The sequence below is a fragment of the Rhineura floridana genome, chromosome 1, assembly GCF_030035675.1.
Source record: "Rhineura floridana isolate rRhiFlo1 chromosome 1, rRhiFlo1.hap2, whole genome shotgun sequence".
Classification (NCBI taxonomy): Eukaryota; Metazoa; Chordata; class Lepidosauria; order Squamata; family Rhineuridae; genus Rhineura; species Rhineura floridana.
Window position 1 is genome coordinate 306589797 of NC_084480.1, and position 14375 is coordinate 306604171.

General features: G+C 44.0%; 1 protein-coding gene across 7 annotated transcripts in view; it reads right to left on the reverse strand.

Moving 5' to 3' along the window:
- The window catches only part of ASAP1 (ArfGAP with SH3 domain, ankyrin repeat and PH domain 1), a 284334-nt gene that overhangs the window by 147641 nt on the left and 122318 nt on the right, over positions 1-14375 (reverse strand). For all 7 annotated transcript variants that reach the window (XM_061606851.1, XM_061606803.1, XM_061606813.1 and 4 more), the window contains one exon: positions 1651-1723. In XM_061606851.1, coding sequence (XP_061462835.1) covers positions 1651-1723 — 73 coding nt within the window. The remainder of the gene's footprint in view (positions 1-1650; positions 1724-14375) is intronic.

The following is a 14375-nucleotide window of genomic DNA, read 5'->3' on the forward strand; positions in this document are numbered from 1 at the left end:
AACCCCTCCTCAGCGTATGCACTCTTTTGTCTTCACAATGTAGCATCCCCACCATTACCTCATTGCTGCTTCTTCTTCCTCTATTATTAATTATTATTATTATTATTATTATTATTTAAAAAAATCTGAACAGGGTGGTTTATAACAGATGCTTTTGGAAGTCGCTGATTCATAGGGTCACCATAAGTCGAAATCAACTTGAAGGCACATAACAACAACAACGATAATAGTAACAATAATAAGCTCAGCAGGTTGACTGAGGCTGGGGTCCACATACTGCAGCTGAAATGTACTTATTTATTTAACTGTTATTGCATTTATATCCCACCTTTCCTCCAAGCTGCTCAAGGTGGTGCACTTAGTTCCCTCCCTTTCCATTTTATCCTCACACCAACCCTGTGAGATAAGTCAGGCTGAGAGACTGTGTCTGGCCCCAGGTCACCCGGTGGGCTTCATGGCTGGGTGGGGTTTTGAATCTGGATCATAGTCCAACATTGCAACCCACTGGTATTGGGAGACAGGACTGTACATCCTCAGACTGTGTGTGTGCAGGAGGGGGATACCAATTTGATGAACTTTTACATTAAGAAAAGAAAGCAACACCTCCTTGTCTGCAGGGAGTTTTTTATGGAAAGGGATATTTGGAGATGTGATTTTGCACCATTTTTTTCAATTAATGATAAAAATTACAATTAGCATGGAGGTGTCACAGAATTTTTTGAGCTTATAAAGAGGGTCCGGTACTTATAAAGGTTGGCAGCCACTGTGATAAGATAGTTGTTTCAAACTATTGAAAAATTGATTTTGGGGGTGATGCATATTATTAATACTGGGTTGCAACATCCTTGAAGTTATTGGAAAAGCTTGCTAAAATCTCTCCACTGGTTAGAAGAGAATCAATATTTCAGGTGCTCCAAATACAGTTTGCTAGCTGAATTCTGAGCCATGGTGGAAGGGGTACAGCAATTGAGGTACTTCAAATGCTGTGAACATTTAAAAAGAAGCTCCAAATATAAGAGTAAACATGTGAAGTTAGCATGGGCACAAATTTTGTTTAAAAGTGTTCCTTTAATTTAAATACTTCCTTTAGCAGTTATTCTCTTTGGAGAAATTCATTTTAAAGAAATATATTCTAGGAATCAAGAAATATATTCTAGGAATCTCCTCTGTTTTCCCTTCACATTTCACAGACAATCAAAATAAAAAAGACTGAAGAGATTCATGGAATCATGAATCCCACTCATCTCATTCACCTCACAACCAGACACTTGTTAGGATAGGAAAAAAGTATGGGCGGGAGGGGGGAAGAGGAAGTGACAGAAGTTTAAAATCATAAGGAAAAGAACTGTTGAAGGGGGGAGGGGGAAGAGTTTGGAACATTTTTTTTGAAATATTACAAAAATTAGTATCTATCTTTTAAATTGTTACTGCAACTTTCAAAACAATTACAACTGTGATATATGGAACTGACACATCAGCACTGATGGACACTTAGAACAAATTATACAAGGTCTGTTAAAATCAGACCAATGCTTTTCAAATGGATTTTTTATGATTTTTGAAATCATAAAATGTAGTAAAATGGCAAACTTCATTTTGCAAACACTGTTGAGTAACTGTATCGTGATTTAAGAGGGAAAAAAAGCTTACCTTGCCCAGAATTATATATAGCTTTTACAGATTTTTTAACTTTTTGTAGTGCAGTTCTGTCCTGATCTAATGCCTGGGAGAAGAAAAGAAAGACTGTGTCAAAAGCAAGCTACTAGTTTGAATTGTACATCTGAAAACCAAACATGAGGTTCTTGTACACAAATACTGAATAATGTCAGGAGTTGCAAGCATTGTACAGTAGGGTCCCACTCATACGGCGGGTTACGTTCCACACCCCCGCCTAAAAGCGAACCTGCTGAAAAGCGGAGCTCATTCAACAGAATGGTGCCCAACGCCCAAAAAATGCCATAAAAGCGGAACAAGCGCTGTATGAGTGGGGCCTTACTCTAATTGAAAGCCACTGTATCAGTGGAACACCACAAAGTAGGCCGCTGAAAAGCGGGGCCCTACTGTAGAGGTACCCTCTGGGGAGGTTTTCAGTCACTTCAAGTCAATCAAAAAAGTCTGAACTGAAGAGCTCCAAAGGCAAAAAGCATCCTGAAAATGGTTTGACAGAGCTAGAGGACTTTTATCTGATTTCAAGCTGTACACAAATGTAATACATTATAGTAGTTTCACATTTAACCCTTGCTGAAATTCCACACATTTGTGGAAAAAAACATTTTTCTGCCTTCAGTTACTAAAAGGTAGCACTACAAGAATGGAGAAACAAGCAAAACAAGGAGAAGGATCCCCTCATACATAAATATTTTGGCTCTATAATGAATCCTAGGCATGTCTAGTTGGACTGACGCCATAGTAAATGTGATTAGGATAAGTGTGCAGCTTTTGTGTAAGATAATGCATGCAAACTGGTCATGAAGCACTAAATTCCCGTGTGCATATCATAAAAACAGTTTAAAAATAGTGACAATTAAAATATGGCAACTGTTTCATTATGAAACAGTTCAATATTTAATTCAGTAATCAGTTCACAATTTAGCAGCATGCAACAGCGAGCAAAATTAAAATTATCTGTTTATTCATTTGAATTTATCTCCTGATCTTCCACCCCAAGGAGCCCAGGGCAGCTAACACATCAACAAAACAATTTAACAACTACAACAAAAAGAAAAAAATTCTTTCTTATGTGCCTCCAAATCGACCACGACTTATGGCGACCCTATGAATCAGTGACCTCCAAGAACATCTGTCATGAACCACCCTGTTCAGATCTTGCAAGTTCAGGTCTATGGGTTCCTTTATGGAATCAATCCACCTCTTGTTTGGCCTTCCTCTTTTTCTACTCCCTGTTTTTTCCAGCATTATTCTTTTCTAATGAATCATGTCTTCTCATGATGTGTCCAAAGTATGATAACCTCCATTTCATCATTTTAGCTTCTAGTGACAGTTCTGGTTTAATTTGTTCTAACACCCAATTATTTGTCTTTTTCGCAGTCCATGGTATGCGCAAAGCTCTCTTCCAACACCACATTTCAAATGAGTTGATTTTTCTCTTACCCGCTTTTTTCACTGTCCAACTGTCACATCCATACATAGAGATTGGGAATACCATGGTCTGAATGATCCTGACTTTAGTGTTCAGAGATACATCTTTGCATTTGAGGACTTTTTCTAGTTCTCTCACAGCTGCCCTCCCCAGTCCTAGCCTTCTTCTGATTTCTTGACTATTGTCTGCATTTTGGTTAATGATTGTGCCAAGGTATTGATAATCCTTGACAAGTTCAATGTCCTCATTGTCAACTGTAAAGTTACATAAATCTTCTGTGGTCATTACTTTAGTCTTTTTGACATTCAGCTGTAGTCCTGCTTTTGTGCTTTCCTCTTTCACATTCATCAGCATTTGTTTCAAATCATTACTGGTTTCTGCTAGTAGTATGGTATCATCTGCATATCTTAAATTATTGCTATTTCTCCCTCCAATTTTCACACCTCCTTCATCTTGGTCCAATCCTGCTTTCCATATGATATGTTCTGTGTACAGATTAAATAAATAGGGTGATAAAATACACCCGTCTCACACCCTTTCCGATGGGGAACCAATCGGTTTCTCCATATTCTGTCCTTACAGTAGCCTCTTGTCTGGAGTATAGGTTGCGTATCAGGACAATCAGATGCTGTGGCACCCCCATTTCTTTTAAAGCATTCCATAGTTTTTCATGATCTACGTAGTCTATAAAACACAGGGTGATTTTCTTCTGAAATTCCTTGCTCTGTTCCATTATCCAACATCTGTTTGCGATATGATCTCTGGTGCCTCTTCCCTTTCTAAATCCAGCTTGGACGTCTGGCATTTCTCACTCCATATATGGTAAGAGCCTTTGTTGTAGAATCTTGAGCATTACTTGACTTGCATGGGATATTAAGGAAATAGTTCGATAATTACTGCATTCTCTGGGATCACCTTTCTTTGGAATTGGGAAGTATATGGAACGCTTCCAGTCTGTGGGCCATTGTTTAATTTTCCATGTTTGACAGATTTTTTTCAAAGTTTGGACAGATTCAGTCTCAGTAGCTTGTAGCAACTCTATTGGTATGCTATCTATTCCTGGTGATTTGTTTCTTCCAAGTATTTGAAGAGCAGCTTTCACCTCGCATTCTAAAATATCTGGTTCTTCATCATACGGTTCCTCCTTGAATGAATCTGTCATCCTGGCATCTCTTTTATAGAAATCTTCAGTGTATTGCTTCCATCTTCCTCTTATTTCATCTCGGTTAGTCAGTGTGCTCCCCTGTTGATTATTCAACATCCCTACTCGTATACAGTAACTATTGTAATAGTTCTCTTTGTCCCTACGTATTAGTTGCTGTATTGTTTCATTTAGGGTTCTGACCGTGTTTCTATCTCCTTTTGCTTTTGCTTTCCTTCTCTCTTTAACCATTTGAAGAGTTTCTTCAATCATTCAGTGTGGTCTTTCTCTCTTTTTAACAAGAGGTATTGTCTTTTTGCATTCTTCCCTGATAACGTGTCTGACTTCATTCCATAGTTCTTCTGGTTCTCTGTCAACTAAGTTTAACGCCTCAAACCTGTTCCTTATTTGATCTTTATATGCTTCTGGGATGTTATTTAAATTGTATTTTGGCATTCAGGGAAAAATGCAAAAAGACAATACCGCTTGTTAAAAAGAGAGAAAGACCTCAATGGATGACTGAAGAAACTCTTCAAATGGTTAAAGAGAGAAGGAAAGCAAAAGCAAAAGGAGATAGAAACACAGTCAGAACCCTAAATGCAACTATACAACGACTATTACAATACTTATTGTATAGAAGTAGAAAACGACAACAAAATGGGAAGAACAAGAGCCCTAGTCCAAAAGATTTGAGAAATGAAAGGGAAATTTAAACCACGAGTAGGGATGTTGAATAATCAACAGGGGAACACACTGACTGACTGAGATGAAATAAAAGGAAGATGGAAGCAATACACTGAAGAACTCTATAAAAGAGATGCAAGGAAGACAGATTCATTCAAGGAGGAACCATATGATGAAGAACCAGAAATTTTAGAATGTGAGGTGAAAGCTGCTCTTAAAATTCTTGGAAGAAACAAATCACCAGGAATAGATGGCATACCAATAGAGTTGCTACAAGCTACTGAGACTGAATCTGTCCAAACTTTGAAAAGAAAGTCAAGAAATATGGAAAACTAATCAATGGCCCACAGACTGGAAGCGTTCAATATATATCCCACTTCCAAAGAAAGGGGATCCCAGGGATTGCAGTAATTATCAAACTATTGCCTTAATATCCCATGCAAGTCAAATAATGCTCAAGATTCTACAACAAAGGCTCTTACCATATATGGAGCAAGAAATGCCAGACATCCAAGCTGGATTTAGAAAGGGAAGAGGTACCCGAGATCATATCGCAAACAGACGTTGGATAATGGAACAGAGCAAGGAATTTCAGAAGAAAATCACCCTGTGCTTTATAGACTACAGCAAAGCCTTTGACTGTGTAGATCATGAAAAACTATGGAATGCTTTAAAAGAAATGGGGATGCCACAGCATCTGATTGTGCTGATGCGCAACCTATACTCTGGACAAGAGGCTACTGTAAGGACAGAATATGGAGAAACCGATTGGTTCCCCATCAGAAAGGGTGTGAGACAGGGGTATATTTTATCACTCTATTTATTTAATCTGTATGCAGAACATATCATACGGAAAGCGGGATTGGACCAAGATGAAGGAGCTGTGAAAATAGGAGGGATAAACATCAATAATTTAAGATATGCAGACAATACCAGACTCTTAGCAGAAACCAGTAATGATTTGAAACAAATGCTGATGAAAGTTAAATAATAATAATAATAAATAATAAATTTAATTTATGTGTCGCCTATCTGGCCAATGGCCACTCTAGGCGACGTACATGTAAACAGTTAAAATACAATACAATAAAATAGAATAGTACAATATAAAATACAGTAATACAATATAAAACAATACAGCAGCGATAAATACTAAAGCAGGGTAAGAAGCAATTCAGTCATAAAAATTAACCCTCCCCGGAAATCCCAAAGGCCTGTTGAAAGAGCCAGGTCTTTAAGGCTTTACGCAATACATTTAGGGAAGAGGCGTGCCGGAGATCTTGTGGGAGGGAGTTCCAAAGGGTGGGGGCCGCCACTGAGAATGCCCTCTCCCTAGTTCCCGCCAATCTAGCTGTTTTTGTTGGCGGGATTGAGAGAAGGCCCTGTGTGGCTGATCTTGTCGGGCGGCATAATTGGTGGCGTTGAAGGCGCTCCTTTAGATAAACTGGGCCGAGACCGTATAGGGATTTAAAGGTTAATACCAACACCTTGAATTGGGCCCGGAAAACAACTGGAAGCCAGTGTAGATCTAACAACACTGGTGTGATGTGATCCCGGCGGCGACTATTCGTAAGTAGTCGAGCTGCCACGTTTTGTATAAGTTGTAGTTTCCAGACCGTTTTCAAGGGTAACCCCACGTAGAGCGCATTACAGTAATCTAATCGAGAGGTGACCAGGGCGTGTACTACCAGTGGGAGCTGATTAACAGGAAGGTAGGGTTGCAGCCTTCGTATGAGGTGTAGTTGATACCAGGCTGCCCAGCTCACTGCCAAAATCTGAGCCTCCATGGACAGCCTGGAATCAAGTACAACCCCAAGGCTGCGGACCTGGTCCTTCATGGGTAGACTCACCCCATTGAACTTCAGGTCAACATCTCCCAACCTTCTCTTGTCCCCCACGAGCAGCACCTCGGTCTTATCGGGGTTCAACTTCAGTTTGTTCCTTCCCATCTATCCACTCACGGATTCCAGGCACTTGGACAAGGTCTCCACAGCCAACTCTGGTGAAGATTTAAACGAGAGATAGAGCTGAGTGTCATCCGCATATTGGTGACACTGCAGCCCAAATCTCCTAATGATTATCCCCAGCGGCTTCATATAGATGTTAAATAGCATGGGAGACAGGATAGAGCCCTGTGGCACACCACAATCGAGAGGCCAAGGGTCTGAAACCTCCTCCCCCAATGCTACCTGTTGATACCTGTCGGAGAGAAAGGAACGGAACCACTGTAATACAGTGCCTCCAATTCCCAATCCCTCCAGGCGATGTAACAGGATACTGTGGTCGACAGTATCAAAAGCCGCTGAGAGATCGAGGAGGACAAGAAAGGTGAATTCTCCCCTATCTAATGCCCTCCTCATATCATCTACCAGAGTGACCAAGGCTGTTTCAGTTCCGTGACCGGTCCTGAAACCCGATTGGTATGGATCCAAATAATTTATTTATTTATTTATTTTATTTTCATTTCTAAACCGCCCATAGCTAATAGCTCTCTGGGCGGAGTACAAAACAAGATTAAAATACAATATTAGAATAAAATCAGTAACAAAGAGCAACAAAATTAAACTAAAACATTAAACATAAAAACATTGAACATTAAAATGCCTGGGAGTATAGCCAGGTCTTAACCTGGCGCCTAAAAGAAAGAACCGTAGGCACCAGGCGTATCTCCTCCGGTAAGCTGTTCCACAGTTCGGGGGCCACCACAGAAAAGGCCCTAGATCTAGTAACAATCCTCTGGGCATCCTGGTGAGTTGGTACCCGGAGGAGGGCCTAGATACTGAACGAAGTGAACGGGTAGGTTCATAGCGGGAGAGGCGTTCCACAAGGTATTGCGGTCCCACACCGTGTAAGGCTTTATAGATCAAAACCAGCACCTTGAATCTGGCTCGGAAACAAATAGGTAGCCAGTGCAAGTGAGCCAGGACAGGTGTTATATGCGCGGACCGATTGGTCCTCGTCAGCAACCTGGCTGCCGCATTTTGCACTAGCTGAAGTTTCCAAACAGTCTTCAAGGGCAGCCCAACGTAGAGCGCATTACAGTAATCCAATCTAGAAGTTACCAGAGCGTGAACAACTGAGGCGAGATCATCACTGTCCAGACAGGGGCCGTAGTTGGGCTACTAAGCGAAGATGGTAGAATGCGTTCCGTGCCACCGAGGCCACTTGAGCCTCAAGCGACAAGGAAGGGTCAAAAAGGACCCCCAAACTACGAACCTGTTCCTTCAAGGGGAGTGTAACCCCATCTAGAACAGGAGAAACATCCACCATCTGGGCAGGGAAAGAGCTCACTAACAGTGTCTCAGTCTTGTCTGGATTGAGTTTCAGTTTATTAGCTCTCATCCAGTCCATTATCGCGGTCAGGCAACGGTTCAGCACATCAACAGCCTCACCTGAAGAAGGTGAAAAGGAGAAGTAGAGCTGCGTGTCATCAGCGTACTGATAGCAACGCACTCCAAAACTCCTGATGACCGCACCCAGAGGCTGCATGTAGATGTTAAAGAGCATAGGGGACAAAACCGACCCCTGAGGGACTCCACAATGGAGAGTCCAGGGTGTCAAGCAATGTTCCCCAAGCACTACCTTCTGGCGACGATCCGCTAAGTAGGAGCGGAGCCACTGCCAAGCAGTGCCCCCAACTCCCAACTCCGCGAGCCTCCCCAGAAGGATACCATGGTCAATGGTATCAAAAGCCGCTGAAAGATCAAGGAGAATCAACAGAGTCACACTCCCCCTGTCCCTCTCCCGACAAAGGTCATCATACAGGGCGACCAAGGCTGTTTCAGTGCCAAAACCGGACCTAAAACCGGATTGAAATGGATCCAGATAATCGGTTTCATCCAAGAGCGCCTGGAGCTGGCCGGTGACCACCCGCTCCAAAACCTTGCCCAAAAAAGGGACATTCGCCACCGGTCTATAGTTGTTCAGCACATCTGGGTCCAAAGAAGGTTTCTTTAAAAGAGGTCTTACTACTGCCTCCTTGAGACTGCCAGGGACTACGCCCTCTCTCAAGGAGGCATTTATTACCTCCTTGGCCCAGCCGGTGGTTACAGCCCTGCCAGTCTTCACCAGCCAAGATGGGCAAGGGTCCAGAGCAGACGTGGTCGCCCGCACCATTCCAAGCACCTTGTCCACTTCCTCGAGCTGAAATTCATCCAATAATAAAGGACAAGGCCGCGCTCTGGACACTTCAATGAATTCATCTGTCATAACATCAGAGTCTAAGTCCCGACGGATGCATACAATCTTGTCCTGGAAGTGCTCCGCAAATTCGTTGCAGCGGGCTTCCGATGTTTCCTTAGTCTCATGAGGGCCAGAATGTAGAAGCCCTCGTACCACCCTAAAAAACTCCGCTGGGCGGCAAAGAGATGATCTAATGGTGGTAGCAAAATAAGACTTTTTCGCCGCCCTAACCGCTTTTATGTACAACTTAGTGGAAGCACTTAGCAAGGAATGATTACATCCGTCAGGAGTTCGCCTCCACCTGCACTCTAGCCTCCTTCTCATCCAAGTGTGTCGACAACTGGTTGGCCACCACTCGCTCAATGACCTTGCCCAACAATGGTAAGTTCGAAATTGGGCGAAAGTTATTAAAAACTTGGGGATCCAAGGACGGCTTCTTCAAGATGGGCTTTACGATTGCCTCCTTGAAAGCTGATGGCATCACACCCTCACTCAAGGATGCGTTTACCACCGCTTTGATCCCCTTGCCCAATTTCTCTCTGCAGCTCATAAGGAGCCACGAAGGGCAAGGATCAGTTAGGCAAGTGGTAGGCTTCACAGTCGAAAGCACCTTGTCCACATCCTCGGAAGGGAGAAGCTAAAACCGATCCCAACTTACCGGCATGCAACTGGCCAACTCTGGTTCATTCACTGTATCCACGGCGCACGGGATCGAGCTCCGTAAGTGTTCGATTTTATCGGTGAAGTGCTTTGCCAATATGTCACAGGAGGCCTTTGACTGTTCCAAGGGTTCCTGGGCAACTGGACCGACCAGGCTTCGGACCACCTGGAACAGCCTCCTGGGACAGCACTCTGCAGACGCAATAGAGGCAGCAAAAATAGCCTTCTTTCCTGCCTTTATTGCCACTTGGTAGGCAGCTATTGCTGCTCTAACCTGTGTCCGGACATCTTCAGAGCGGGATTTCCGCCACCGGCGTTCTAGTCGTCTCACCTCCTGTCTCAGAGTACGCAACCGTGGTGTATACCACGGTGCTAACTGAGTTCTATTCAAGGGGAGAGGACGTTTCGGAGCCACCCGGTCTAATGCCCTGGTGATCCCATCATTCCACTCCCTCACCAGGGTTTCGACCGGGCGACCTTCAGCAGGTTCCAATTCCCCTAGCGCAGTCAGGAATCCATCTGGATCCATCAGGCGCCTGGGGCGGACCATTCTAATAGGTCCTTCGCCCCTGCGGAGGGGGTGCGGCATTGAGAAGTCTATGTTTACCAGGTAGTGATCTGACCATGACACAGGAGTGGAATAAACCACTCCCAACTTCAGACCACTTCTCTCCTCTCCCAGGACAAACACAAGGTCGAGAGCATAACCGGCTACATGGGTGGGCCCAATATTACTAAGGTGCAGTTCCCAGGAAGCCATGGTTTCCAGGAAATCCCGAGGGGCTCCAGTGAGAGTGGTCTCGGCATGCACATTGAAGTCACCCAGCACTAATAATTCTGGGGACAACGCCCGTACAGCCGAGACCACCTCCAGCACCTCGGCCAGGGAGTCTGCTGTGCAGCGGGGTGGGCGGTACACTAGCAGGATCCCTAAACTGCCCTTCGGGCCCAACCTCCAGTACATACAATCAACAAATTGAGTCCTATGGAGAGGAGGTCTGGCAAAAAACAAGGACTCTCGATAGATGACTGCCACGCCCCCTCCCCGCCTTCCCACCCTCGGCTGCTGTGTGTAACGGAAACCTGGTGGACACATGGCCTCAAGAATGGGAGCAGAGGCCTCGTCCAACCAAGTCTCTGTAATACATGCCAGGTCTGCCCGCCCATCCAAGATCATATCATGGATGAGCGAGTTTTTTTGTGCCACAGACCTGGCATTACATAACAGCAGTCGAAGGTCGGTAGGAACCTTGCGTCCCCCAGTTTTCGTCTGGTTCTGAGCCGACCTGGAAGTAAAGAGGAAAGTACAAAAGCATGACTACAGCTGAACATAAAAAAGACTAAAGTAATGACAACAGAAGATCTATGTAACTTTACAGTTGACAATGAGGACATTGAACTTGTCAAGGATTATCAATACCTTGGCACAATCATTAACCAAAATGGGGACAATAGTCAAGAAATCAGAAGAAGGCTAGGACTGGGGAGGGCAGCTGTGAGAGAACTAGAAAAGGTCCTCAAATGCAAAGATGTATCACTGAACACTAAAGTCAGGATCATTCAGACCATGGTATTCCCGATCTATATGTATGGATTTGAAAGTTGGACAGTGAAAGGTAGATAAGAGAAAAATCATTTGAAATGTGGTGTTGGAAGAGAGCTTTGCGCATACCATGGACTGCGAAAAAGACAAATGGTGTTAGAACAAATTAAACCAGAACTGTCACTAGAAGCGAAAATGATGAAACTGTGGTTATCATACCTTGGACACATCATGAGAAGACATGATTCACTAGACAAGACAATAATGCTGGGGAAAACAGCAGGGAGTAGAAAAAGAGGAAGGCCAAACAAGAGATGGATTCATTCCATAAAGGAAGCTACAGACCTGAACTTACAAGATCTGAACAGGGTGGTTCATGACAGATGCTCTTGGAGGTCGCTGATTCATAGGGTCGCCATAAGTTGTAATCGACTTGAAGGCACATAACAACGACAAACATTACTGGTCATATAAGCACATTACTGTGGTGCACTTGAACTCTATAAAACAGGACTTAAATTGGTCTGGTAATTTCCAACTAGTTTACTACTTAATTGGATCTTAAACCAGCCTTCATTCTGAAGGATTCCAGAGCAGTATACAAATACACAACTAAAATTATAAACAAATTAAAAATACAACACAATTACAGTCAGAATTAACTATATCCACAAATAGGTTTAGGTTGTCTGAAATTATCTTTCATCCCAGGAAAATTGGAAAGACTCAGATATACTAATGAAAATTGCCAAAGCATATTGTTCAAGTTGGTAATAATTGTGCTGTTAAATGTACAACTAGAATTTCCCCTTCTAGGATGCACACCTCAATGTGGTGAGGGGGTTTAAGAGTGTCAAAGAAGCTGAGAGCAATGCCATCAAGAGTCAAGAAGCTAAACTTCTAGCAGGGACACCCAAGGCAGAATGTTCAAAGCTGAGACACCAGACTAAGATGCATCCAGACTCAGAGGAAGGCAATGGTAAACCACTTCTGAATACCTTTTACCATGAAAACCTTATGAATAGACTATCCAAAATGGACGATTGGTCTCACCTGAAGGGTGATTTTCACAGGAGGCCTGCCATCAAGCAGGTATCATAGCTCCACCTATCGTCCGAAGGCAAGAATGTTCTGAAGTCAAGACTAGGGGCATCAGGCCCCTCCCACTCTGCAGTTCATTCGCAGCGAGTCCAGAGAGAGGTATCTAAAAGTGCATGAAAAAAGGCCAACAGGCCTACCAGCAAGGACATAACATAATAGCAATTTCATAATAATATGACTCTAACATTGCAATATAACAGGATTAGAAGTCTTGACTTCACTAGCAAACCTAAACATAATAACGTAACAGAAATGTATAAAAAAACCGGAGAAAAATATGTAGGTATCTCCTGTGAAAATCACCCTTCAGGTGAGACCAATGGTTCATTTTCCACAGGAGTCCTGCCATCAAGCGGGATGTACCAAAGCAGCGCATATCAGGGAGGAACCACTCACATCCTAATCATCATTGAGAACCTGTTGCAACAACCGCCTGCCAAAAGATGCATCGGCAGAGGCATAACGATCTATTTTGTAATGTCTTATAAACGAATGTGGGGTAGACCAAACAGCCACTCTGCAAATATCAGCAAGAGGAGTGTTGGTAGCAAAAGCAGCCGTAGTGGCTGCTGATCTAGTGGAATGAGCAGTTATCTTAGAGGGAACAGGAAGATTGAGGGACTGATAAGCTAAGGCAATACATGTGCGCAACCAGCAGGACAAGGAGGAATTAGCCACCTTTTGCCCCATAGAACGTGGATGAAAGGATACAAACAAGGGCTCAGTCTGTCTCATATCCTGGGTCCGAGACAAGTAAGACAAGAGCCCCCCGAACATCCAACGAATGCCAAGCCTTCTCCAGAGGATGGGTGGGATTTGGACAAAAGGAAGGAAGAACAATGTCCTGGTTGCAATGAAAAACTGAATTGACCTTGGGACGGAAAGAAGGATCTGTCTTCAGTACAACGGAGTCCTTGTGAAAAACACAGAGATGGTGGGCAGAAGACAATCCGCCCAATTCCGAAACTAGTCTCGCAGAGGTGATCGCGATCAGGAACAGGACCTTGAACGACAGACATAATGGCACAGTCTTAAGGGGTTCGAATGGAGGGCGTTGTAGAGCCTGCAGGACCTTCAACAAACTCCACGAAGGAGCGGCTCCCCTCAGAAAACGTTTGATAAGAGGGTGCGAGGCAAGACGAGCCCCAGTGGAGGAAACTGAGAGAATGGATGACAGAGTGGACGCATGTCGACGTAAAGTGTTTGGTCTAAGCCCCATCATCAGGCCCCTATGAAGGAATTGCAGCACTTGTTGTATTGTGGCTTGAGTAGGATCGAAATTCTGGGACTGACACCACGTAGAGAATGCCACCCAAGTATTCTGATATATGCGAGTGGTAGATGGTCGTCGAGAGGCCAAGATAATGTCAATAATAGCGTCAGGTAGTCCTACAGACATCAGATGTCCCCGTTCAAAAGCCACGCTGTTAGGCTGAGCCAATTGGGGTCCTGATGCCATATTGGACCCTGAGATAGTAGGTCTGGCCTGATTGGGAACATCCATGGGTCTGTCACTAACATGGCAAGGAGGTCCGGGAACCATGGTCAACGGGGCCAATATGGGGCTATCAGAACCAGCTTGGCCCTCTCGCGGCGCGCTTTCTTCAAGGTTCTGGCTAGAAGTGGTATTGGAGGGAAGGCGTACAATAGGCCAGCCAGCCACGGTAGCGACAAGGCATCTACCGCTTCCGCTGTTGTGTCCAGGTATCGTGCGAAGTACCTGGGTAACTGGTAATTGAGACTGGAGGCAAACAGATCCACTGAGAAAACTCCGAACCGACGTTGTAGAAGATGGAATATGGTTGGATGAAGTTTCCATTCTCCCAGCCAGTCAGCTGTCACATTCCAAATTCCTCTGAGATGTTCTGCTTTCAGGGATTTTAGAAGTTTTTCTGCCCAGTCGAATATTAGGTAGGGAAGGGATGTGTAGAGAGCGGGACCTGGTTCCCCTTTGCCTGTTTAAA